At 46.3% G+C, this 26,848-nt stretch overlaps 1 protein-coding gene across 1 annotated transcript; it reads left to right on the top strand.

The window, feature by feature from the left end:
* Vxn (vexin) lies at positions 1 to 26,579 on the top strand. The gene is made up of 6 exons (XM_036179623.1): positions 1 to 484; positions 5,595 to 5,650; positions 13,293 to 13,449; positions 18,857 to 18,918; positions 21,924 to 22,015; positions 25,349 to 26,579. The coding sequence occupies exons 1-6, from the start codon at positions 418 to 420 to the stop codon at positions 25,530 to 25,532; spliced, it is 618 nt and encodes a 205-aa protein (XP_036035516.1). The 5' UTR covers positions 1 to 417; the 3' UTR covers positions 25,533 to 26,579.
* Positions 26,580 to 26,848: the final 269 nt, after the last annotated feature.

Here is a 26,848-nt window from a genome sequence, read left to right as displayed (position 1 = left end):
CCCGGGCATGACTGATAGCAAAACTGACGTTTCTCTTGGGTGAAATCCTCCAGCCAAGCTGGGCGCTAACCGAGTAGGCGATTTCACTTCGTCACTTCACAAAAGACTTCCAAATTCACTGCAGCAGACACTGCAAAATAAAAATGTTAAGTACATCCTAGCTGGGGGGAGACGGAAGCCTTCATGTTCAATCAAAGGTTTGCAATAATAGGATTCATTTAAAAAAAAAAAAAAAAAAAGACAGATGGGATTAGGAAATGTTGCGGTGGAGACGGTCGTGAGAGGCACAGGCAGCCTGCCTTTTGTGGACCTGCACAATGATCCCAGAACCAGACTGGCTTAGGAAACTCTGCCACTAGGCTCCAGAGAGAGAGGCCACGGGCTCCCGGACACCCTGCAGGGCAGGAGGCTGAGACCATGCATCAAATCTACAGCTGCAGCGACGAGAATATTGAAGTTTTCACCACCGTGATTCCATCCAAGGGTGAGTAACAATCGCCCTTGGAGTCCCCTGCTGTGGCATCTCATGCCGGAGGTGACCGATTGCTGTGGCACTAAGGTACACTGGTGCGTGATGCCCACCGGTCCCGAGGTCTGCTGGCTTCTCCGTTTTGATGTCTTTTGATCCCCTCCTCCTTTCTGAAGAAGGGGCACAAGGACAAACATCAATCATAGGAAAACAATCTATCAAGGCGGGGACGAGGGCAGCGTACGTTTCCTGCTTCACTTCATTCAATTCGGGCAACCCAGCAGGCTCAAAGACAGGACAGTGAGAGACTGTTAAGCAGACAGAGATGGAAACAAAATTTCCAGGGTAGCCGATAGGCTTTTTTTATTGTCTGCCGTGAGAAAGCAGGTTCTGAAAGGAGAAATCAGCTGTCCCAAAGCCAACTCTGTCTGACTTGGGAGAGGAAAAGGCTCCCAGCTGGCCAGATACCCAGAAAGGCAATGAAACCGGGCCCTGACCCCAGGTTGACTTCTCCACGGAACCCCAGGGTCACCTCACCGGGTACCACCTGAGAACCTTGACTTTATAAGCTCCAGAGTTCCTGGCAATTGGTGCAAGGCCCTGGGAAGGGTTTTGCTTTTGGGGGAGTGCTGGTGACCCAGTATGGAGCCCTCTGCCTCGCCGTTGTTCTGACCCGCAGCCCCTGGTCTTGCTGTGGCACAGGCTTACGCCCTGTCACTGTGATACTTGGCTGAAAAGGTCCTGATGTTTGCTGGTGCTATGAGCCCACATTCCAACAATTCTTTTCTTCCTTTTTTCCAATGTCAGCCGCAGACAGGGGCCTTGCTGGGGGTGGGGGGAGGATGAGACTCAGCCTGGACACAGACAAACAGCTGAACATAAACCCAGCGCTTGGTATCTACTACAGAGGTGGAGGGGAGAGCAGAGGAGTTGGGAGTATGCCCATGTGTAGGAGTTGAAATTTTCTCAGGAGATTCTGAAAGTCAGCCCGTCTGAAGAGGAATGGGCTAGATCTGTGTGAATAAAGATGACCTTTCCATTTACTTCATCTCTTCCTTTTGTTTCTGTGGGTTTTTTTTTTTTTTGAGAGGGGGCGGGGAGGGTTGCATTGTTAGTGGTGATCCAGGAGCCCACGGATGGGAAGCAAGTGCTGTACCACTGAGCTACCCTACAAGACCTGTAGTGGACATTGAGTGAGGAAAAAAAAAACGAGGTTGAAAATTTCTATATGCTCAGTAGCATGCTTGGAACCATGGATAATTCCACATAGTGTTTATAGACATATTTTTGGAGCAAAGTATGAAAACAAGACAAGAAAGGCCCATATGTGATAAAGCCAGTGAGCTCAGTGACCCTGGAGAAGGGAGGAAGGAGAATTAGACAAGGAGAAAAGGGGCCTTAAACCTCATCGCTAATCTTTGGGAAGCAAAAATGTTAGGATGTCTGTTTTCACTGAAACATACAGCTCATGTCTATAATCCAAGAAAGCTGAGGCCTGAGGATCTCAGGGCCAAGGCCAGCTGGGTATAGTGCAGCACACTGTTCCAAAAGGAAGAGAAAAAGTATATCTATTTCTTGTCATTTAAAAGGTAAGGGAGACGGCATCCTTGACCTGGTGGTTATAAGATTTCTGCCGTTTCTGTACCGTGTGACCTTGGATCAGCTACTTAGCTTCTCCACACATGAGTTCCCACTTCTGTAAAAGAGAAACAAAATTTAGCTTCCAAGATTAGCATGGAGGATAAATGGATTGATACGTGGAACTGTCATAATGTACGATCACACAGCATCCAACAAACATATCACACACAAAGTGATTTATGTTTCCAGCCTGCATGTGTGGCTGAGAATATGTGCGTTAAAGATAAGTGTTTGGACCTATATTCCTCTGTCTTCATCCGTCGTTGGGCCTTGAACTAAGCATTCACAGACACTTGACTGCTAGGGACTAATTTTCTAGAAAGGATTATTTGCAGCTTTTGTAGAGACCACAATGGGTGGAGCACATCACTTTCTGTGCCTTGCTTTACCCTAGCAGAAGTCCCCCATGAAGAGGAGCTAATGGTCAATTCTGAGCCACTGTATATGAAAGCAACAAAGGACCCTTATCCCAGGTCACCTACAGAACTGCAGAAAGATGTTTGCCTGACTTTGTCTAACAAGGTCTGAGTCCCCTGAGTGGGCCATTTCTCAGAAGCTATGCAGGAGCTGTGGGCACCAATGAACAATAAATCTCCCCAGGAGAGGTTTGGCATTGCAGACAGTACAGGCTAGGTAGCCTGGTGGTTAAGAGTAAAAGCCCTAAATCTGCTGTGGTGCTACAATCCGTGGTTGTACTCGAGAGGCTGAGATGGGATAATCATGAGCTCCAGGCAAGCCTGGCTAAATAAGAAAACCCCTCTCCAAGAGTGTGGAGGAGTTTATAACACAAGGAGCTGAGTTCAGATCTTCAGAACCTGGTAAAAAGCTGGGCAGGTGGCACCTGGCCATAACTCCGGCATTAGGAGGGCAGAGACCAACAGACCCTTGAAGCGCATTGGCAGCCAGACCAGCCAAATTGATGAGCTATCAATTGATGAGTTCAGTGAGAGACCCATCTCAAAATAAATAATAAAATATAGAAACCAATGAAGGAAAGCTATTCAATGTCAACCTCTGCCCTCTCCACATACACAAGTACACAGACAACACACACAACACACCATAACACACATGTACGAACACACTAACAAGTGCATACTCCACAACACACATATACACACACCACAACACACACACTAAAAAGTACATATTCCACAATATACACACATACATAACACACTAATGGGTAGATGCACCACAACACACACACACACACACACACACACACACACACACACACACACACACGGTGTGGCCTCCATTTTTCCATGAACTGAGTGAATGTCATGTTCCTAGAAACTCACAATGTGGTGGGACCCATAAAGCATGGCAACTCAGAGTGGAGATGAGGGTGACCAGCCATCACCACCAGGCTCAATTTGAACCATTGTCACATCTATTTACCGTTTCTCTTTCCAATGTATGTGTGCTGGGATCAGCCTGATAGCTACACTGTTCAGTTGAGCTGTCTTAATACCTTGTAACATTTGGCAACAGGATATATTATGGTGTTTCTAATGTATCTTTGTTTTTAATGTGCATTAGTGTTTTGCCATGGGAAGTTTCAGGTCCCTTGAAACTAGAGTTACAGACATGTGGGTGCTGGGAGTTGAACTTGGGTCCTCTGTAAGAGCAGTCAGCACTCTTAACCACTGAGCCATCTCTGCAGCCTCGTTTGTAATGTATCTTAAAAACACAGATGATAGGTCAAGTCTATAGTTGAGTCTATGTATGTCCTCTTCCATTCTAGAGAGAAAGAGCCCTTTCAGGAAATACGTGTCGTAGACACAGCTCACGGTGACTTCTGAATATAAAAGCTGTGTTTCACCCAGACGTTACACCAGAACTTACTTCCTACAAGTACCACAGAGGAGGGTTGGGGAGCCAGGGAACAGCAGGAGGCGGGGAGATGGGCAGCAAGAAGAGTTCCTAGCTGAAGCAGAAGGGCAGTCATCACTATTGTATCTTCTGCCTGCCTTCGTCTGGCAGAAAAATACTATGGACCACATTATTTCCTGGGTACTTGTTCTTCGCCGGGTTCTGGGCAAGGGCTTTGTGGAGGCTCGTTCATGTACTCCTTGACACAGTCCTCTCCTGTGACACTGTCACCCCTGTCTGTCACACGGAGAAAGTGAGGCTCTGAGAGAGTGAGAAAATTGCCTGGCCTGTCATGGTCATGTTCATGCCCTGGAGGAAGTGGGGGTCCCTGGCTATCAGTCAGCATGTTGAACTCCAGGCTTCACAGCTACGAGGACAGAAGATGGCAGGGCATCACTCTCTGTCACTCATTTGATACGGGTTAAGAAGTCAGTCCAGTTCTGAACAGGATGAAGATGGATTTGGGTTCCAGTAGATCATAGCCATATGGAAGTTGATGAGTGGGTATAGGGTGACATAAAACACACAAGGCCAGGCATGATCTATGTGTTCCCCTGATGTGAGGAACCTCGAGCGGTCAACTTTATAGAAATGAGAAGGGGGAATGCTAATTACCAGGGCTGGGGACAGTGGCTGTTACTACAGTCAGATCCACGCCTTGGCCCAGCAAAGAACTATAAGTTTTTAATAGCCAATTGATTTTTTTCAAGTTTTTTTTTCCTAGATAAGGTCTCCTCTGTTATCCCAGGCTAGCTAGAATTCACTATATAGCCAAGGATGACTTGGACCTCCTAATCCTCCCCCTGTCTCCACTTCCCAAATTCTGAGATTACAGGTGTGAGCCAACACACCAGGTTTTATGTATTGCTGAGGGTCAAACCCAGAACTGCAGGCATGGCAGGCAAGCAGGCTAGCAGCTGAGCTACCTTTCCCTACTAAGCTGATTTTGGTATGGTACACACACACACACACACACACACACACACACACACACACACACGCACGCACACACGTGTGCACACACATGGTAAAGTTACCATTTAACCACACCAGGTGTACAGATCACTGACATGCACATTCATAATGCTACACACCGTTGCCCCCATCGCTGAAGATCTCCTGACTTCTTCACTAGCCCAAACTGAAACTCCATGCCGACTAACAATAACCCCCCCCGCTCCTCCAGCCTCCCAGGCCCTGGGAATGGCCACTCTATTTTCATCTCTATGACATCGACTGCTCTAGACACCTTGGATATGTAGACTTGTACATGGAATAGCTCCTCTTTTGTGTCTTATTTAACCTAGCACAGTCATTCAGGGTTTACGCATGTTCTCTTTACTTTGTAAGGCTGAGCAGTGTTCCAATGTGCGGGTATGCCATATTTATCCATTCATCTGTTGATGGGCACTGGGTTCTTAGCAACCTTTAGCTACTGTAAGTGATGCTGTAGAAGTTTAGTTGCAGTCAGAACCAAGTGACGTCTTAAACTGCAGTGGAACGCTGCTGTTTCTTCCCACGAACCCCCCAACCAGGGCCAAATAGTCTCAGGTCTGTACCGTAGCCTTACAGGCATTTTCTAAAACCATTTCTTTATCTCTTTCAGTGTCCAGTCCACCCAGGAGAAGAGTCAAAAGCTCTCAACATCTCTTGACCAAGAACGTAAGGAAATGTGTTTTCGTTAGTTTTCATTCTCTTGGACTGAACTATCAGTACAAAAATAACGGTGGCCTCTTGACTCCCGCCCTCCCCGCTGCTCTTGAGGATGGGGAGGTGAGGGTGTCTCATGTGGCTGATTGTTCAGTTAGCCAAAATAACTGGCAAACACCGACCATCCACCAAATAGTCCCCCAGGAGATTCCCTCATTTGGCCATTTTCCGAAGGCACAGGGGAAATCTCACTCTGCATGCACACAGAGTTCACGATGTGGATGTAGCTCCTGATCTACGTCTTTGTAGTGTCACCTATTCTCACCATTATAGACAGCAGTGAACCACTCCTACGATTCCTTATCACGTGGGCCTCCTAAGCAGAACAAACAGGTTACAGAATAAGCACAGAGCATCCATCTGCCCACCTAGTCATCCCTCAGGTATTTGCATTTCCGGTATGTTAGAGAAGTGGGTGTGCAGAGGATGAGAGGAATATTGTTGCTGTTTGCTTGCTTGTTTGAGACAGTCCTTGTGTAGCTCAGGCTGTCCTCAAGCCCACCACGCAGCCCAAGCTATCCTGAAATGTGAAATACTCTTGCCTCAACCTCCAAAATGCTGGGACCATAGGCATGACGTTTTTAAAAAATTGTTTTTGCTTACTGGTTTATCTGGTAATGCCAGAAATTCTCAACAATTAGGAGGTTTCCAGCCTTGCACTGTCCTTTTCCTGCTGCCTCGTTTTGATTTTTAAATTGTGTTGTGGTATTTTTAATGCAGTACTTTACGGCATTAAAGTTGGTTACACACTCTTAGAGGCTAATAATGCCATGCATTTCTCACCTTATATACATATTTCTTTATGTCTACACTATCAATATATATCTACACTGTATTTCAAAAGGAAGACTGATTGGTTCCTCTTGATGATGTGGAATTGCTATCAAAAATTTTAGACAATACTATTATGGATTTTTAAGAATTGTAATTTTTCAAAATCCTTTCTCTGTTTTAAAAATATAGGTTTATTTAAGTTAAAGGGAGTTTATTTGTTGTTTCTATAAACGTTCTTTATACTTTTAAAAAAATTTATTTATTTATTATGTATACAGTGCACATATCCCTGCAGGCCAGAAGAGGGCACCAGATCTCATTACAGATGGTTGTGAGCCACCATGTGGTTGCTGGGAATTGAACTCAGCACCTTTAGAAGAGCAAGCAGTGCTCTTAACCTCTGAGCCATTTCTCCAGCCCCCACTCTTTTTTTTTTTAAGAACACAGGTACACTGATCACCCTGAACAGGGCAGAGTGGCAGGAAGTAACAACAGCATTGCCTACAGCTTTGTTATACTCCAATTCCAAGTCAGCATGTATACATTACAACATCTCAAACACCGCAAGGACACTCAATTTAGTGTCACAAGGTTCTGAGGTGCTGTACAAGAGATGCGAAAATGTAGAGATTTTATAGTCAAATTGCCTGTGTGTAAATCCCAGCCCCATCAATGCCTGTATATTTGAGCCAGTTCCCTAGCTGCCCTGGAACTGTACTTCCTTAGCTTTAAGATGAGGCTAATACAAACGTGTGTCTCAAGGAGAAGGCACAAATGACAACACACAGCAAGTGTCTGCTTCAGAGAGTGTCACATACCAAGCATTCAATAAATACTGGTATGTCTTTTTATTTGGGTTTCTTTTATTTTACTGAGACAAGGTCTCAGTCTGTAGTTTCGGTTGGCATGGAACTCTCTATGTAGACCAGGATGGCCTTGGAGTTGCAACCTTTAGCCAATGCACATGGGTATCATAGAAGTAGCTCAAGAGAAGTCGCCCATATAAGGAGTGGGTCTGTTATGCATTCCAGGATAATGGAGCCTTTGGTAACGTGTAGGAAAGCTGGCAAGAGGAAAATCCACCTACCTCTGCCTTCCAAGTACTGAACTAAAGCTGTGTGTCACCATACCCAGCTGTCTTAGAGTTCCGTTGCTGTGAAGAGACACCATGACCAAGGAAACTCTTATAAAGGAAAACATTTAATCGGGGCTGGCTTACAGTTCAGAGGTTTGGTCCATTATCACCATGGAAGGAAGCATGGCTGCACACAGGCAGGCATGGTGCTGGAGAAGGAGATGAGAGTTCTACAACTTGATCGGCAGACAGCAGCAGGAGACTGTCACACTAGGCCTAACGAGCATATCAGACCCCAAGACCGCCCCAACAGTGACACACTTCCTCCAACAAGGCCACACTTCCTAATAGTGCCACTCCCTATGGGCCAAGCATTCAAACACATTCCTATTCAAACTACCACACCAGCCATTGGAGTGTTTTTAAGTGAAAACATATACTACAGGATAATTATGCTTATTGTCTGACAATGAACTATTTTTGTGAATTGCTTTTATTCAGTTAACAATAGATCTTGAATATATTTCCATGCCAAAAAAGTATGTGAGTATCTATGTGTGTGATATATGTGTGTAGGATATATGTGTGTAGGATGTGTGTGTGCATGTGTGTGTGTATATATACATATCCCTCACTTAATGTCTGCATAATATTCCAATGTAAGAATTGCTAGTATTTACTTATCAAAGTCAAATCTGGAGTTTTTAAATTCATTATCCAAAGTCATCAATAAATAGAGTTTCTTCACTTTTTCTGTTAGGACAATAACCCAAGGAAAGTTCCTGAGAATATTGTTGTGTTCTTATACATTTATTCTTGCACATTTGTGAGGGTAAATTTGCTGTAGCCATTGCCAAAGTCCTGCAACTACAGAACAACTTTTCCAGAACACCATGCTAATACCGTAGGATATTCCTGTTGTCACATTTTCATGGGCTGATAGGCGGAAATGCCTTACCGTTTTATTTTTTATTTCTTCCATTTGATTGTAATTCTTCATTTCTTTCATAGATTTATCAACCATTCACTATCTTTCCCTGCGGATGTTTTAGTCCTCTCCTTGTCTGCTTTTATGTCAGTTGTATATCTTTTTTGAGGACTTTTGGGAACATTTGCTCTATTAGGAAGGAGAAGGGTTGTGAGTCACGAGATCCTGACCTCACTCATAATCCCTGAGAATTAACAAGCTAGTTCACAAGGGAGATGGAAAGAAAAGGGGTGTTCATAGATCATTCAGAGTCAGGAAACTTCATTGTGGGTGTTTAAGCTTGGCCCTGCTCCTCCTCTGTTTAGAAAGCTCAGGCCTAACCACAGAACACATGCCAGGCTGGGCAGGGAGACTCAAACCTGAAATCCTTGGCTTGGTGAGACAGGGGTTTCTGTCTTCTTCTCCAGCTTGGTAGCCTGAAAGTACCACAGGAAAACCCATTGTACCATGCACAGACACTAACATTTACAGAGTTCTTTGGCTCCAATGGCTCATCTGCACCTCCTGTCACTCCCTGGGCTGCCATGTGGATGGAAATGCATGTCCTTCCTCTGCGAACACCAATCCTCTCTGAGTCATCCTCAGTGCCCAAGGCACTTCCTCTTGGATGCCGCTTGAGCGGGCATTTTCTTCCAAATCATAAGGCACATCCACTTCCTCGGAGTGCTTTCTCTCCCTCCCTCCTTGCCTCCCTCTCCTTTTTTTGATTCCCGGTCTGTTTTATTGATATCCTAATCATTCCAATGCCTGTGGATGTCGTAAAAATATCAAGAGAATACGCCCACACAAGGAGTGGAGCTGCTAAGCATCCCAGGATAATGGAGCCCTTTGATGATGAGCAAGGGAGCTGGCAAGAGAAAATACAGAGAAACAGGATTGTAAATATCACTTTTGTCCCCAGATTTGATGCTTGTGTGGGGACATCTGTGTAAAAGCTCCTGGCTTATGCACTAAACATTCAATTGCACTTGAAAATCCCAGCTGGGTGAAGGTGTGTTTCTGAGGTTTTACAAAGAACATTTGTTCAGAAGGCATGAAACTATGGTACACATTGGTTCTGTAAGGGCAGCTCTGTGACCATAAGAAAGACACAAAGCTCCTTTTGACCTTGGTTTCCCTCTGTGTAAGTTGTTAGAGTCAGCTTGAACATGTCTATAGATTGCTTCTGCCCCAAGCCATGACTGTGCCCCACCATCTAGGTCTCAGCTGACTAATTCCTCATGTGACCTCCAAGCTGGCAAGCCAACAGAAGCGTGGGTTTGAGGTGTCAGGGGATGGACTCCCCAGCAGTGTGGTAAGGTAACACCGTAGTAGACAGTGTGATAACCTAGAACAGGAAAAACCATCATTAAATTCTTGTTTTCTCTCCTCTACCCTATTAACATCTCGAGCTCCCCACCTCTCCAATCTTAGCTCTATACTCAGGATGCTAAGGACGTGCTCATAGACTGCTTTCTTCTACAGCTATCAGCAGTATGTTTGGCAGACAGGAAAATAAGCCAGGGTCTCAGCAGCCAGCTATTGTCATGCCTTGGGGTACTGTGGCATATACAGCAAGTAAGTAGGTGACCCTAAGTGATGACCTGGAAAGTAGACGCACACACACTCACACACACACACACACACACACACACAGAGAGAGAGAGAGAGAGAGAGAGAGAGAGAGAGAGAGAGAGAGAGAGAATATGTGTGGACAGGAACTTTGCTCAGCCTATCTAAAAGCCTTGCAGGGAACCCAGCAAATGACCATTTCTGAAATGTTCAAAGCAGGCAAAGGCAAGGACTGTCAGGCCAATGATGAATTCTAAATGCTCAGAATAGCCCCCAGCTTTCCCCCAAAGATGTGACTGGGTCCTAATGGGTACAAGAAGAGTAAATGTCCTTCCCCATTTAAGACCAAATGTGTGATATTCAAATTCTAAGTGAAGGGCTATTTGTGGTGGGCTGAAAGAAAGATGGCTTGCCTATGTCCCTCTATGGGAGACATGAAGATTCAGTCTTTGGAACACGTTAAAACACTTGAAATGTGACAGGTGAATGCATGTCCTGAAGACATCAAGAGTCTTTGCTAGTAACAGGCATTGATTCTGCCAGTCCAGCAAGGGTTGGCTTGAATAGTCCTACTCTGCTCAACTACTAACTGTCCAAACTGGGGCCTAAGGTCTTAGAATGTGGCTCAGTTGGTAGAATGTTTGCCTAGCATGCATGTAGCCCTGGGTTTGATCCCCAGGTTGGGGGTACACATCTGTAATCTCAGCATTCTATGGGTGGAGGCGGGATGGTCAGAAGGTCAAAGACATCCTCAGCTACATAGCAAATTGGAGGCTAGCCTAGACTACATGAGACCCTATCTAAAAATGAGCTATCTGAAGCTTGAACTCATGTTGGCTTGACCCCAAGTGGAGTTGCCTTGTTCTTCATTGGTAATCTGATAGGAGACGGAGATTTTATTGTTTTAATATGCATTTAGTCACTAGTGTCCAGCAAATTTATGGGTTTTACTCATATTTTCCCTCCCTCTTTCTATTGCTTTTTCAATTTTGTTGCTTGGGAAAGAGTTTTCTGAGCATAGGGATAATTCCTCATCATATGTAATGCTCTGTGTCATATTAAGCTATATCCTATTTTACTGTTTGCTGTTCAACACACAGCTTTGACCCGACTCAACATCCAGACCAAATAGAGATGCTTTTCCCCAGTGGCCTGATATTTATTCCAACAATACCATCAAAGATACAATTTCCTCCACTGACTTGAAATACCACCCTGTTATCATGTTGTTAAAAGCCCATTTATTTTGCTCTGGCATCTCCCAAAACCAACACTAAAGTTCTGTGTGGTCAACTGAAGGGGAACTGCCAAAAGCTAGACTCTCAGAGATGAGCCCATCTGCCTCACTGGCAGATGCACGGGAGCTGGGAGCTGACACAGAATGGGCCCTTGCAGGCCAGCTGTGCACAGAAGGAAGTGACTGGGGGTAACGCAAGCCCCAGGGAGGCTGCAGTGTTACAGAATACTGGAGCTTCTAATGAATGAGCCTCATGGAGTAGGACAATCAGAATGAATGACCCTGTGTCCTGGAAATAGATAAAATATGCAGAATCTGCTCCCTGGCTGCCAAGATTCCCTTCATGACTCCTCGTATTAAGATAAAATGGCTGCTATTATTTGTCTCCCATTTTTACATTTAAATTATTTCAGTGATTTAAGTACAGCTATCCCTCAGTACCCCCAGGGATCGGTTCCAAGACATCCACAGATATCAACATTCACCTGCTCAAGTTCCCTGTGTAAATGGCATACCCTGTGCACACAGTCCTCAGTCACACTCCCTACTTTAAACCATCTCCAGATCATAAATTACCTAAAGAGAAGGAAATGCTATGCAAACTATTATTGTATGCCATCAGCTAGGAGATAAAGAACAACTTCTGTGTGTGCTCAGGGCAGAGGCAGATTTTTTTTTAAACAATGTTTTTAAGAATTTCATACAATAGTTTGATCTGATTTTTCCCTCCCCCGCAAGCTCCCTCCCCCAATCCCCCCCAAACCCACCCAACTTCAAGGTCCCTCTCTCTCTTTAAAACAATCAAAAACAACAACCAATCATGGGATCAGAACTGCGTTGGCTGACTACTCCTGAGCATGGCGCCTGCTCTGGAGTGTGGCTGATCTACCCAGGGTCACTCCATTGAGGAAAACTGAGTTTTCCACTCCAAGTGGCTGTCAATTGTGAATAGCTTCTGGGTGAGGGGGTGGGATGTCATCATGCCCTTCCTCTGTGCTGGGTTTTATCTGGCTTGAGCTTGTGCATGCTGCATGTCTCTGTCTCTGTAAATGCGTATGTGCATCTTCCCTATGGCGTCGAGGAAGCCCTGCTTCCTTGCATCTGCCCACCACCTCTGGCTCTTACACTTTTTCTGCCCGCTTGTCTGCACAGGCAAATACAGTCTTGTATTAATTTTGATCATACTGACCACCACTCCTCTTCCTAACTCCCCCCCAGATCCACCCCACCTCTCAGCTTCATCTCCTTGTGTAAAAACAGTCTATAAGTTCCTCCTTTGTGCTGTCTATATGCTTATGGGTGTGAGGCCATCCACTGAAGCAGGGTTGACCTACCAGAGGTGACATCATTGAGGAAAACAAACTCTGCCTCTGTGAGAAGCCATCAACTGTGGATAGCTTTTCATCTAGGGGTGGGGGCTCATTTTCCCCTCCTCCCTCCATGCTGGGATGTGGACCGGCTTGATCTTGTGTGAGTGACCAGAGTTGCTGTGAGTTCCTCAATGGTCCCTGAGTCCTGGGGTCAGGTTATTGATGTCCTATTTGTGGTTGAGCAATTGGAACCAAACCATCTTAGCTTTCATTTATGTATGTATGTATGTATGTATGTATGTATGTATGTATGTATGTATGTATTTGGTTTTTCGAGACAGGGTTTCTCTGTGTAGCTTTGCGCCTTTCCTGGAACTCACTTTGGAGACCAGGCTGGCCTTGAGCTCACAGAGATCCACCTGATTCTGCCTCCCAAGTGCTGGGATTAAAGGTGTGTGCACCACCACCGACCGGCTAATCTTAGTTTTTCTGAGTTTTGCAATCTCCACTCAGCAAAGACTCACTTCCCGCCACCCTGATTCAGTCCCATTATAGTCCCCTTGTGGACATGAGGTGGGTGCGGTGCAGCCCTGGCACTGGGCAACTGGGGGAGGGGGTGGGGGTGGGGAATGACTGACTGTGTACCTTGTGCCCTGCAGGTGGTGATCGAGTCGGACCTGTATGCGCCAAGACCGCTGGAGCTACTGCCTCAACGCTGCTGTGAGCGACCGCAAACCGGTGACCGCAGGTTTGGCCGGCTGCAAACCGCCCGGCCGCCGCCCGGGACGCATCCCACCAAAACCCCTGTCAGACCTGGTACGTGAGTCCCAAAAGTTTCCCAGGCGCGGGGCCAGTAACATTCCAGCCAAAGCACTGCAGCGGCTTGTATGTGTCCTGCCCTGTGGTCCTCCCTGGCAGGCTGATTGAGCATCCAGCTTTCAAAACAAACACACAAAACAAAAAAACCTGTTTGCGTTGAGAAAGCATCCGCTGTTGGGTCTCACCTACAGAGGCAGGCCCACCAACACACAGCGCTGCCTCCCTGGACGCAGAGTGAATGAGATGCTCAATTAAAGGCCCTGGAATCATCCCCAGGACCATAACCACAGCTATAACAACCAAATCGTATCATTTTTCTCATTTGGATGACTTAATAATCTATAAAAAGAATTTAGGGGGCAAACCTATTTGAAATCCGGAACCAGTAATGCTACCTTGGATATCACATTTCTGAAATGGTTTCCACCCTAAGTTGTAACATAGGATTCAGCTTCTAGTCCTCTGAAGTTTCTAATAGTATTTTCTCTTTAACAGATAGTTTGGGCTTTTTTTCTGTTGTGTCAACAACCTAAAGTTACTCATGTTTTCATTCCAATAATCCATAGTTAAGAATGATGGCTTATACTTGTAACCTCAGCATTGGAGAGGCTGAGGCAGGAGGATTGTCATGAGTTCAAGGTCAGCCTGGACTTGAGGAGGAGGTCCTACCACAAAAACTAGGAGCTGGGAAGACAGCTCAGTTGATAAAGTATTTGTGAGACACATATTAGGGCCTGAGTCTAATCTCCTGAACCCACATACCCAGCAGGGTGTGCAGAGTGAGTGTAACCCCGTGCTGGGGAGGCAGAGGCAGGAGAACCCCAAGGCTCCCTGGCCACTCTAACAGGCAAGCTTCAGCTCACAGTGAAAGACTGTCTCAAAAACAAGATGGATGACATCTAAGGTTAACTTCTGGCTTCCACATGTCCTCCTTCATTTCATGCATCCACATACACTAATATGAACACACACCTGTACACACACACACACACACACACACACACAAATCCAAAATGCTGTCAAAGCTTCTGGCATTAATAATTTTGTGTTTTACAGGACCTAGGTCTCTATTGACTATGCTCTTTCGCTCATCTTTTCCCATTCCATGCCCCTCCTTTGTGGGTGTTTGGTTCCAAGTTTTGTTGTGACTGTTGCTTTAATTGTTGCTTTTCTTAGATGTCATACTAGGTTTCTTTGGTCTCACCTGGCATTCATGATCAACAGTACAAGAACACATAAACCAAGCTGCGTTCTCAGTTAAGATCGATTGCATACATGTAAATAGAATTGATGCATTAGGAAGGCCACAATCTGCCTTGCAAATTAAGAGGAGATAGATTTTTCTCTGTGTCTATGTATAGGTGAGTGGGTGGGTGCGCGTGTGTGGAAAGAGAAAAATAGGCAGAATATTCCTCTTTGCTCCAAAAATCATAAAATGAATTTAGAAGCCATACAGCTTGAATTACTGTGTACACAAGAATCAGCTCGGGGCCTTTCCCTGACGAAAGGGTTTAATTCAGAAGGATGCTAGACCACCTATGAATCCCAAGGTTTCCTTTCAGACATGCTCCCAGATGGTGCTGTTCTTGCAGCTACAGGGTCAACAGACTGGGTAGCAAGATTTTAGAGAGAAGTCACTGCAATGATTTTCAAAGTGGGGTCCCAGGAGCAGCACCTGGAAGTAAGCTGGAAAGGTATATTTTATTTGACTAGAAATTCCAGGGTTAAGGCATATCACAATCTGTGTTTCACACACACACACACACACACACACACACACACACACACACAGAGAGAGAGAGAGAGAGAGAGAGAGAGAGAGATAGACAGGCAGAGAGAGACAGACACAGACACAGAGACAAAGACAGAGACAGAGATTGAAATAATTCTTAAGCACGCCACAAGGCAGATTGTGTGTTTTCTAAGGCTCCCATTTGACCTCTGCTGTCACGCTTTCCAGACTCCTGGTGTTATGGTCAGTGCCTCTTCCTGCAACTGTCTAGTTTTAGAGGTCACTTTTACAGTCTTTAAGAGGCAATATTTCATAGTGTAGCCCAAGATGACCTCAAACTCATGATCCTCCTGCCTCAGCATCCCAAGAGCCAGAATTATGAATGCACTACCATGTTTGGCTGCTTTCACAACTTTGTAGGTAGTTGGTGTTATCTTGTACTTGCCCAAGTCAGCCTTGTATTCTGAAAGACAAGAGCAGTAAGTTATGAAATGGAGAGTTTGCCCGACATGTGACAGTCAGCTCATGCAGGGGTGTGCTAGTCAGGTTCGGATGGGAAAAAAATAGATTCAGCTGGGCATTGATTCAATTCCCTCAGTGCCTCCAATCTGATAGATTCCAGAATGGGTAGGAGGGAGTGTTGCTGAGCCGAAGCCAAACCCCGGTGCTCTCCAAGGAAAGGCTAGGCAGCAGCCCATGGGCATCAATTACTTCCTCCTGTCAATATGCTGCACGTCTCCCGGGACCTCAGGTCTAGGCGCCTTGCTCTTTCTCTGAACTGTAGGATAAGGTCTTGGATGCTACAGATTTCTCAGGCAGTGGACAGGTCAGGAAACTTGGAGATCACGGGGATGCTGTAGGTAGACCCAACTAAGACACTCACCATAAGGTCTTAGATGCTGGAAAGAGACAGTACCCACCTCCTGGGCCTGGGAAACTGTTTGTAGGACTTTTTCCTGGACATGACCAGCTTATCTGAATAAGCTACAAGGTGTGACCTTTTATCAGAGTCACCCCCAGAGAGCTCTTGGCTTGACACCTTTGTAACCTACCTCAAGTTCCTGTGGCTCAGACCCCAGCATCTCACATATGTAGACAGAGCCAGTGAAGGGCCTCCGCCCTCAAGTCCTCTCTCCAAAGCTCCCAGAATGCCCTCCTAAGATGGGTATCTTCCTCTGTCCTCTTTTTTAACATTGCTGTCTCTTCCCTCCCAACTGTCCTCCACGCCATGATGACATCTCACGGCCACCTCCTGTCCTTACCGGTCTGTAAGGTGGAACAACCCTGAGCTGCAGGGCCCTGATGGCCCATTCCATTATGTTTCCCCGAACCTTCACTAATGTTCTTTCTGTGGATTCGCCCTGTGTGCAAAGCTCCACGTCCTCCTGAGTTGGGATTTTATGCTGTCCCTTGATCAAGCTTCCCCGGGGCCTGCAAGAGGTCTAACACTTCCTGAAACCATCTCCTGCTTTAGTGTTTTTCTATTGCTGTGATAGAACGCCGTGGCCACACCAACTTACACAGGGAAGGGTTCATCTGGGGTTTACAAGTCCAGAGGGCGAGTGACCATCACGACAGGGATGGCCTGGAGCAGACAGCAGACATGGCGGCTGGAACAGCAGCTGAGAACTCACTTCTCAAGCTGCAAACCAGAAGCAGAGAGAGTGAACTTGAAATGGCACCCAGTCTTTAAACTCTTGAGGCCTGACCCCAGTGATATACTTCCTCCAGGAAGGTCACACCTTCTAAGCCTGCACACGTAGGCCTACCCACTGGGGACTGAGTGTTGGGATGCCTGAGAATATCGGGGACATCTCATCCAAACCATCCTGTCTCCTTCAGGTTAATGGTTATGTATCACTAAAGCCTTGGTTTCCCCCACTAGAATATGCACCTGTCAGGGTCACTTCAGGTGACAGCGAGGACTAGGTGAGACGTCGCTGTCTCCAGATCAGGCACAGCTGGTTCCAGGACCCAACTAAGATGTCAGACTCCACAATGCTTGACTCCCTTATGTAAAATGGCATAGTAATTGCATAAAACCTGTACACATCTGTATTTATGTCTCCTGCCAGACATCTGCAGATGGTTACTTAAACACCTCATATGACACAAATATTACGAAAGTAGTAGTTATATTGTATTGATTAGGCCAGGGCAACAAGGAAAATAAGTATGTACTTGTTCAGTACAAGGTCGCCTTTTCCTGCGTGGTTTTGATTTTTAAAACAGGGTCTCAGGATCCAAGGAGCCTCAGACTCACTTTGCTTTGGACTCTAGCTTCTCCCGTCTCGGCTTCCCAGTGTTGGGATTACATGCATGTGTTAGCTGCAATCTCACCCTTATTGCTGTGGTTGTCACAGTGCTGGGGATGGAAGCCACTGTCTTTCTTGTGCTGGGCAAGCAGTCTACCACTGGACTACGTTCCCAGCTCCACAAATGCAATACTTTGAAGTACCTTTTAGCTGTGAATGTGGGGCCTCCAGGTAGTGAGGCCAACCACCTTTGTGTAGTTTATGCTCAGCACAATGCCTGGCACACTTTGAAAGGGAACCGTGTTACTGTTTACTCAAGGGCACCATTTGCTGTGGTCTGATCTTGGTAGAGTTAAAGGGAATTTTCCTAGACCACTGGCAGGCAGTGTCTACAGGGAACAAGACAGCATCTGCGGCAAAGCTCAGAAAACAACATACTTAGCTACAACCCAGTCAATCATCCAGTCAACTGGTTCCCATTTAACTAGTTAGTTCCCATTTACCTAGTTTCCTACCCAACTAGTCAGCAAGCCATAAGCAACCATTTAAACTCAGTTACTGTGATTAAATGCTGTTTGTTTGGTCTTTGAGCATCCAATCTAAAGCTGCCTACAAAATTTACAGATCTGCAGTATCACATGGGTTCCTGGCTTCCAAACTCAGGCCATGAGGTCTGCAATGGCAGGTGCTTTTACCAACTGAGCCATCTCCCAGATCCTAAGATGTTTTTATATAGGCATGTGTGTGATGAAATTAGGAAAGAGAGTATGAGAGGGAAAGAAGAGATGGGGGTGGGGAGTAAGAAAATCAGTATGAGATGGAAGCAAACAAGACTGGGATGAGGGAGGGAAGGAGGCCAGCAGGGAGAGAGAGAGAGAGGACCATGAGAACAAAGTATGCACGAAAGGCTGTAATACCGGAACTCATTCCTTGAACTAACTTCTTATGAGCTGAGGTCTTAGGCAAGGAGGAAGTGCTGAGGCCACATTCTCTGAGCACCTACTGCCTGCAGACAAAGTGCTAAATGCTCTTTTTTAATTGACTTAACTTTTCCCCCAGCAGTTTGAGGGTCACAGCAAAAACTGAGCTGAAAGGACACAGATTTCCTGGGTCCGCCTGCTGCCCGCACACGTCAGCCTCCTCTACCCTGAGCACCCAACCACAACGGCATGCTTGTCGTAGCTGTTGAACCACGTTGACCTGAGTTCCAGCTTCCTGGAAGAGTGGCAGGGGTGGGGGTGACCCCAGTGGGCAGTCAGCATTGCATGGCCAGCACTGTCCTGCTTTGCTGCTTGGTATGAAGGCCCTGAGGAAGTCCCTCTGTGACTGGATGGCTAGCGAGATAATGGATTCAGAAGCAGAAGGAGGCAGAACTCAGAGTCCAACTGAGTAGTGTCTCTCCTGTTCAATTTCACAGTGGGGATTTCTGAACCCAAAGCTTCGAATCTATGTGGGAGTCGAGCATATGGAAAATCATTGGTAAGTAAAATAAGCCAGATTCGTTGTATCGGCAGCGCTTGAAACATCTTGAAGTGTATCTCTGGTGCCAGAAAGGGAGCTGGAGCCCTTTGCCCTGGGCTGAGAATCATTGGGAAAGCAGCCCCGTCCTGTGGTTCTTTGCTCTTGGAACTAGCCATTGACGCCACTCTGTGTACTTAGGACACCAGCGGCTGCTTCTCTTTCTCAACAGGAACTCAGTTCACACGCAAACAGAAGCTGTGACTTGCTAGCACCTCAAGCATAGGGAAAGAACTGGTAGGTCTGGCCAGACAGCAGTGCCTGACTGATTCCCAGGTGCATCTCTGGGGTAAAGTGATGTAAAGTTCCCCAGCACTAAGGGGGGCTCCAGCACCACCCAAACACAGAACAGCAGTGTCTCAGTCAGCCTGGCTGCTATCACATATCATAGTCTAGGGCACCGAGTCCAAATCTTCCTCTTCCCTTGCAGTTGCATGATTCATGCTAAGTGTTTTCTATGCATACAAATGAAGGCATTGCTGAAATCTCCTTCTTCTTCTGAGGGCACTAATCTCATCATAGTTGTTCCACTCTCAATATCCTCCTCTAAACCTAGTTACTGCCTAGAGGCTCGACCCCTAAGCACCATTATGCTAGGTGGTAGGTAGAGCCTTAACAGGTGAGTCTGAGTCAGGTACAAACCTTCAATCCATAACAGCCGGTCATTTGAGGGCAGGGTGCTTCTCAGAGCATCTCGTACAGGCCAGGTTCACTGGGATTTGAGGACTGAGGCATAAGATGTATGTTAGGCATCAATCCCAGTCTTGAGAGTAGGGAGGCAGCTTGTGTGGAGGGAGCAACTGCACCATGATGTAGGATTAACACCTTCAAGTGTAGGGTCTAAGGTGAGTTGCCTACCTGCACAGATGGCTCTCAACTGGGCCCAAATGGCTCAACCTTTTGTCTTCCTTCCTAGCCCCATCAGGGTGTGTGGGATGTCCCAGCAAGCATGTGACTCTGGGCAAGGCGGTTCTCTGCAGCAGAAAGATACTTGCCTACCCTTTGCCCACCCTAAAGTTGAACAGTTTGTCCTTTCTTTAAGAGGGATTGGGGGCATGTCTCCAGATTTATCTCCTCTTCTCCTTTGTAGTCTTCTAGGGATGAGTGTGGGGTTAGCTTTCACTTCACGCAGTCAAGGGTGAATGGAGGTGAGATCATCTCAGATATCCTAGGACCTTGCAGCAGCTGCTATTCAACATGAAAACTAGAAGAGACGCCAGAAGCTAACTGGGCCAGCCCCTCGTCCTTATGGAACAAATTAGACAAATTAGGTCATTGTATTGGAAAAACTATACAAAGGATGGGGATGGGAGAAACTGATGTCAAGGAAGACCCCTTTCCACCCTCATACTCGGCAAATAGGGTGGCTAGGTAGCTGGCAGAGGGAAGGAAGACAGAGAGTTGCTGAGCTGAGAAACAGTCAAGGTTAAGGAGAAAAGAGTGTCTAGCAGCCTGGGATTCCTGTGCCCAGGCTTCAAGGTAGGCTTAGATGGTGCCCTTGGCGGGTATGCAGCTGTAGCAGGAGACCAGAGAAAGCTGGGATAGTGAAGGGTGGTGATGAAGATGGAGAGGCAGAGCAGCATGTCCATGGGCCTGAAAAGAGTAGAGCTATGCCTCACCAGATGCTCATTGTCCTGGGCAGGAGAGAGACTCCAAGCCTGCCCCCATCTAAGCCTGAATCAGTGCTGACATGGATGAAATGGGACTGAGGGAGATGGGGAAGGGGTGGGGACCAGGCTTTCCTGCCCAAGCTCAGGAGCTATGGCTCGTGTTGGCTGAGCATTGACGTGATAGGAGGAACAGCTAGGGAGATGCCACGCCGTGGTACAGTAACTCTGCCCTCGGCCTTCCCCGCCCCAGGAGAAAGGTGGTAAATAATGGTGTCTTTGACCTGGAATTGTTCCAGAGACTGGAAATGTGGTGACCTGACACTTTGATGCGGCTTGGAACAGAAGAACAAAGCATAGGGTATGCCCACTGATGAAGCAACCCCTGGACTTAGCCCTGATTAGGTCATCGGGTAATTGTCAGTTCAGGACAGGGCCACTGGAAGGGCTGGTGGGAGCTCAGTCAGTCCCAGACTCTTCCATTTGTCATTGTAACCTCTCTAGGGTCCAGGGCAGTAAGTAGAGAAGTAGAGGGAAAAGAAAAATTTGTCACATTGTTATTTAGTGCTCTGGGGACACTGGGACAGAGAAAGATGAACATGGCCAGCAGCCTCAAGGTGAAAGTGAGCTTGAAAGACTGATAGAAATGCATCCCTGATCCAGAGAAATATAAAGACATGCAGAGCTGTGGGCCAGCAGTAGACAAGGCAGGAAGCCAGCTCGATGTGGACCTGGATCTGCCGACTCGTCCAGTCATGAAAGGCCGAGCTGCAAGTCAGCCCTGCGAGACCTCGAAGAGAAGGATGCAGGGTTGGCCTGAGTCTTCCACACTGAGGGGTTGGGACAGGGACTCCTGACAAGTAAGACATGGAGAGTGTAGTGGGCTTGGGCACAAACAAGGTCTGAGTAGACAGACCTTTGAAAGGTTTGCAAGAAAGCAAACGGGAAGGCTGGTGCTGGGGTGGGCAGCATGGTTGAAGAAAGCCCCTACAGGACTGACGATCAGACACCAGCAGAGGAGGTGGAAGGGTGACAGCTTCTTTGGAAGATGGAATGACTCTCTCTCACACACATGTCTCTAGACCAGTGGTTCTTAAAGTAGAGTCCCAGAACCAATAGTTTCATAGACTTTGTTCAATTCAGCGGCTCAGGCAATGTCCAGCCTGCTCATTCAGACACTGTGTGGTCCTGGCACTACCCTCAGAAGGCATCCAGCATGTCTGATGTTGACTGAGGGCAGGCCTTTGTCCAGGTTAGGGGTGGTACCTCCAGACAGCTCTCTTACAAATGGCCCCAATAAGTGCCAGTGCGGGAATGCAGCACCATCCTCAACTCTTTCCCCACTCCCTTAAAACACAGATTTCTCCAGTGGCCCGCCTCTCAGTGAAAGCTCCAGCCGTGGTGGAGGTGACAGCCAAGGGCTCAGAAAATGGAGCTGTTCTGGGAAGAGGGTAAGTATTGTGCCTTCCAGCTACGCTGCCTGCATGGCTCTCCACCCATCCAGTCGTGCAGGAGAGGAACAGGTGGCCAACATTTCTCATACTTAATATACCCAAAAAACACCCATGCCAGCTGTAAATGACCTTGTAATGAGGCCTGCAATCATGTGTCCAGCTATAGACACCTCAATTGCTTGCCTAGGATTAAGCTGGAGTACCTTTCATGGTTTCCACTTCATTAACACTGCTTTCAGGGCTTTGTTTAATTAGATGAACATAATGAAGAGCCATATCCAGAACCTCCATGGATGGTGTCAGAAATGCCTTGTGAATTCTTTTAGGAACTCTCACCCACAGGTACAGAAATGACTCAAATAGTTTTCAGGCTGAGAATGCAGCTCTCTGGTCCACCTCCACTACTGCAAAAACAAAACTAACAAAAGCAATAAAGGCCAGGTTTTAAAACAAACCATAACCATAGCCCCTGTTAATTCCATCTGATAAAGAGCCAACCTGGGGTAGCAAGAAGGTTATTCCTGCAGCACCCAAAAGGCCTTCAGTGTAGGAAGACAGCCAGAGTGTACAACTCAGCATGGACTTTTATGTCTCAATAACTGCCTTCCACACTGTAGGTGTAGGGTAAAGGTGATAATGAAAAAATAAATGCTTTTGACTCAAATCTGCTCTGTAGCCTAGCACTTGTACTCACTCTGACTTTGGACAAATTATTCTCATCTATTTAAAAACAGAGAGGCTAGGATAATGGCTCAGTGATTAAGGTAGGTACTGCTCTTGCAGAGAACCCAAGTTTGATTGTTAGCACCCAGGCCAGGCTACTCATAACCACTTGAAAATTCAGCTCCAAGGGTGTCCAATGCCTCTGGCCTCCAAAAACACCTCCACTCATGTGTAGACAGAGACACATACAAACATGCGTACATACAGCTAAAATAATAAAATAAGTCTTTTTAAAAAACACAGTTGTACCTGATGCTGTACACCTGTGACCCTGATGCTTGAGAGGTAGAGATAAAGGGCCAAGAGTCTGAGGCCAACTTGAAGTACTCAGCGAGACCTTGTCTACAAACAAAAATACACATACACAAGCAAGATAAAAGTGGCCATCATGGAGATTAGGTGAAATCATATGCAGAACCAGATATGAAGGTGCATGCCTATAATCCCAGCACTCAGGAATCAGCAGCAAGAGTTCAAGGCCATGCCTAGGCTACATATCAAGGCCATGTTTCAAAACACATACAAAAAAAAAAGAAAGGAAGGAAGGAGGAAGAAAGGAAGAAGGAAAGAAAGAAAGAAGAAAGGAAGGGAGGAAGAAAGAAGGGAAAAAGAAAGAGAATAAACCCTACACCCTACATGATGGTGCACACCTATGATTTCAGCACTAGAGACATAGAGGAAAGAGGACCAGAACCTTGGCAACCATAATGAGTTTAAGTCTAGCCTGGAATACATGATACCTTGTCTCCAAAGAAACAGGGTGGGAAGCAGGTATAGGTCATGTATGGAGAGTGTCTTAGTTGGGGTTTCTATTGCTGTGATGAAATAGCATGATCAAAAGCAACTTGGAGAGGAAAGGGTTTATTTGATTTACACTTCCACATTGTCGTCCACCACTGAAGGAAGTCAGGACAGGAACTCCAGCAGGGCTGAAATCTGGAGGCAGGAGCTGATGCAGAAGCCATAAAAGGGTGCTGCATACTGGCTTGCTCATCACAACTCGCTCAGCCTGCTTTCTTATAGAACCCAGGACCACCAGCCCAGGGATGGCACCAACTACAATAAGCTGCCCCCTCTCCCCTATCGATCACCAGTTAGGAAAAATGCACCACAGCCAGACCTTATGGAGTCATGTTCTCAATTAAGGCTCCCTCCTTTCTGATGACTCTAGCTCCTGTCAAGTTGACATAATACTAGCCAGCATAGAGAGCTTAACTCAAACTACTAACACTTTTTGAGAAACTTCTAATTTTAAACTTGTAAGAGATTGGGAAACAGCATGTTTGGTGAGATGCTCAGGACGCATATGAAGGGACACAGGCTGAAACAACATATTAACCCATTTTCTTTTGTTAATTACAAAACACTTACAGACTGGGACATTATAAAGAGTAGAGGTTACTTTGGGTATGATCCAATGCCAATGGACTGTGCCCAAAGATGAGCTCTCTGTGGACAGAGGCCAGAGGTTGTACAGGACATTTACACAACCAGAGATAGGAAAACTTATGAGAGATATATTCAAACTGGATTTTATGGCAGACCTAATCTTGGGTTATACTCTATTAACCCAAGAATCATTCATGAGGCAAATCCCTAATCTAAAAGACCTTACCTTGATCTTACTTCTTTTTATTTTGAGTGCCAGGACTAGAACCCAGGCTCGCATACGTGTGGCAAATACTCTACCACTGAGCTGTAGCTGCAGCCCTGGTTTGATTTTTGAGGCAGGGTCTTACTGTATCATCCAGGCTAGCCTAGAACTTGAGATCTCCTGCTTCTCCCTCCCAAGTGCTGAGAATACAAGTGTGAACCCTGGTCCTTTCTCTTAATATATCAAAAGGAGATAAGATTTCAAGGTAAGTTGTGAAAAAGCAACTACAATCAAACCATAGAAAATATTAACCAAGGGAAGTAAAGTCATAGGAGTTAGAGGGGAACCCACAGGATGGAGCACTTCTGCATGTCAGAATTCCCCTGGAAAGAATTGTTAAAAACCAACTCATGTGCTATTTGATGCATTGGGATTTAACCGGGGAAAAGTTGTGTTTTAACTCACTTGGCTTGGATTCCATTCTGGCTAGCAAATTTTTCTGAGGGACAGTAGCTGTTGCAAACTGCTCAGGTAGATCAGGAAGACTACACCACGCCTTGACAGAAGTTGAGCTTTCCAGTCCACAGCACTGCAAGCCGCCTCTCTAAACCCAGTCACCCTCCATCCCCCACCATGCTGCTCATCCCTATGCTGGAGACCAAATCCAGACCTTAAACCAGCTTGGCAAGTACTGCACCACTGAGCTACCACCCCAGTCCTCAGGTATTCTCCTTGGTTAGGGAAGAAATTCTCAAAACAAGAGGACAGGACCCCATATCCCATGAACCACTGTGCTCATGGCCACCTCTTCTCACTCCATCAGAGATCTACCCTAGGGGACATTCCTGTGGGTGTTCTACAGTGACCCTCCAGCTATGCAGGTCACAGTCACAGAACGGGGAAGGAGAGAAGTCTGGCTGGACATGCTTCTCAAAGTTACAAATTAAGTCTGACTCAGTGAAGTATTCACCAGCCCCCCTCCATTCCCCGCTCCCCTTTGGTTTATCGTTTAGATCCAGACACCTCAAGAAGATAGCAGAAGAGTACCCAACCCTTCCACAGGGAGCCGAAGCCTCCCTGCCATTGACAGGCAGTGCTTCCTGTGGTGTGCCTGGCATCCTAAGGAAAATGTGGACCAGGCACAAGAAGAAGTCTGAATACGTGGGAGCCACAAACAGCGCCTTTGAAGCTGACTAAAGGTGACCTTTCTTGGGCGCCTTGCACTGGCCAAGGGCCACGGGAGAGAAGAGTTGAGGACTGGGACTGAGCCACCCTCCCCTCTGCCGGTTGTTAGTCCAAACACGTCATCCTCCCTCACACGCTGGCATAGGGCATGGAAGGTAATGGAGCAATGTCCTGGGAAGGCAGGACAGCCGTTTCCCAGAACTGCTAAAGCCATTGGTCTAAAGACTTGTCGGGAGATCATAAAGGTTATACCCCTCTCCTTAGGAAAACTATGCCAAAAGCAAACCTTCCTGGCCCGTTTGAAAGCCCTCCAAGGAAAACAGAAGGCAGTTGCTCTCTCTCCTCCGTGAGTTTTCCCAAAATGTATGATTTCCAGTGTAAATGTAAAAGCTTGGTTCTGAGGTACTCCTAACACAACGGTTCTTGCTTGCCCCATTTCATGTCTTCTTCGCCTTGATGAGATACAAAGCGCTTCATCTTTCCTTTGTCCTAATATCTACTTAACAGCATCATCTCTCTGCTTTGCTAACCATGGGCATGGTGGCATGAATTCTCCAACGTACAGTTTTTCTGTAGAAAAGCACTTAAAACTGCAGCGTTAACTTTAGTGTCTTGTATATTTTGTGAAGCAGTGCAATCAACCAGCTTTGTCAACCCTGAGAGTGTTTTCCCATTTGTTGCCTCTTCCTATCATCGGAAAACCCCTGTTAAGAAAACACTGTCGTTCTCAACTTTCAGATGGGGGGACTGGGGTGCCTGGATGTTATGTGACTAGACAGCAGATTGTAGGACTGTCACAGACTGGGTCTTAGTTTCTCTCTAATAACTGATTTAAGGAAGTTTTTAAATGGAGAGAAGAATCCAATAAAGGTGGAACTAAAAGGTGGTTTGAATGACATACATCATTATGTATTAGATTTGTAAGATGGGTGAGAGCAAAGGATGGAAATCCCAGCTTCCCAAGAGGGTCAGACAGGAGGACCACATGTTTGAGACATGCCTGGGCAGCTTAGCAAGACCCTGTCTCAAAAACCACACACACACACACACACACACACACACACACACACACACACAGAGAGAGAGAGAGAGAGAGAGAGAGAGAGAGAGAGAGAGAGAGAGAGAGAGAGAGAGACTTATGCATTAGATTAAACCAGAAGAAATTGCCATTTTTGTAGGTTGAAAACCATTTCCTGTGGCTCAAACTAATATTTACTATCATTTAAAATGATCATATAAAAAATAATGGTAACCATAACTATCATTTGTTAGATGCCTACCCACCCTGTGCCAGGCACAATGCCGAGCCCTTCACATGAAGGCCTCTA

The sequence above is a fragment of the Onychomys torridus genome, chromosome 2 (genome assembly GCF_903995425.1).
Source record: "Onychomys torridus chromosome 2, mOncTor1.1, whole genome shotgun sequence".
Taxonomy (NCBI): Eukaryota; Metazoa; Chordata; class Mammalia; order Rodentia; family Cricetidae; genus Onychomys; species Onychomys torridus.
Note: the sequence above shows the minus strand (reverse complement) of the source record. Positions and strands in the feature narration are given on the sequence as shown.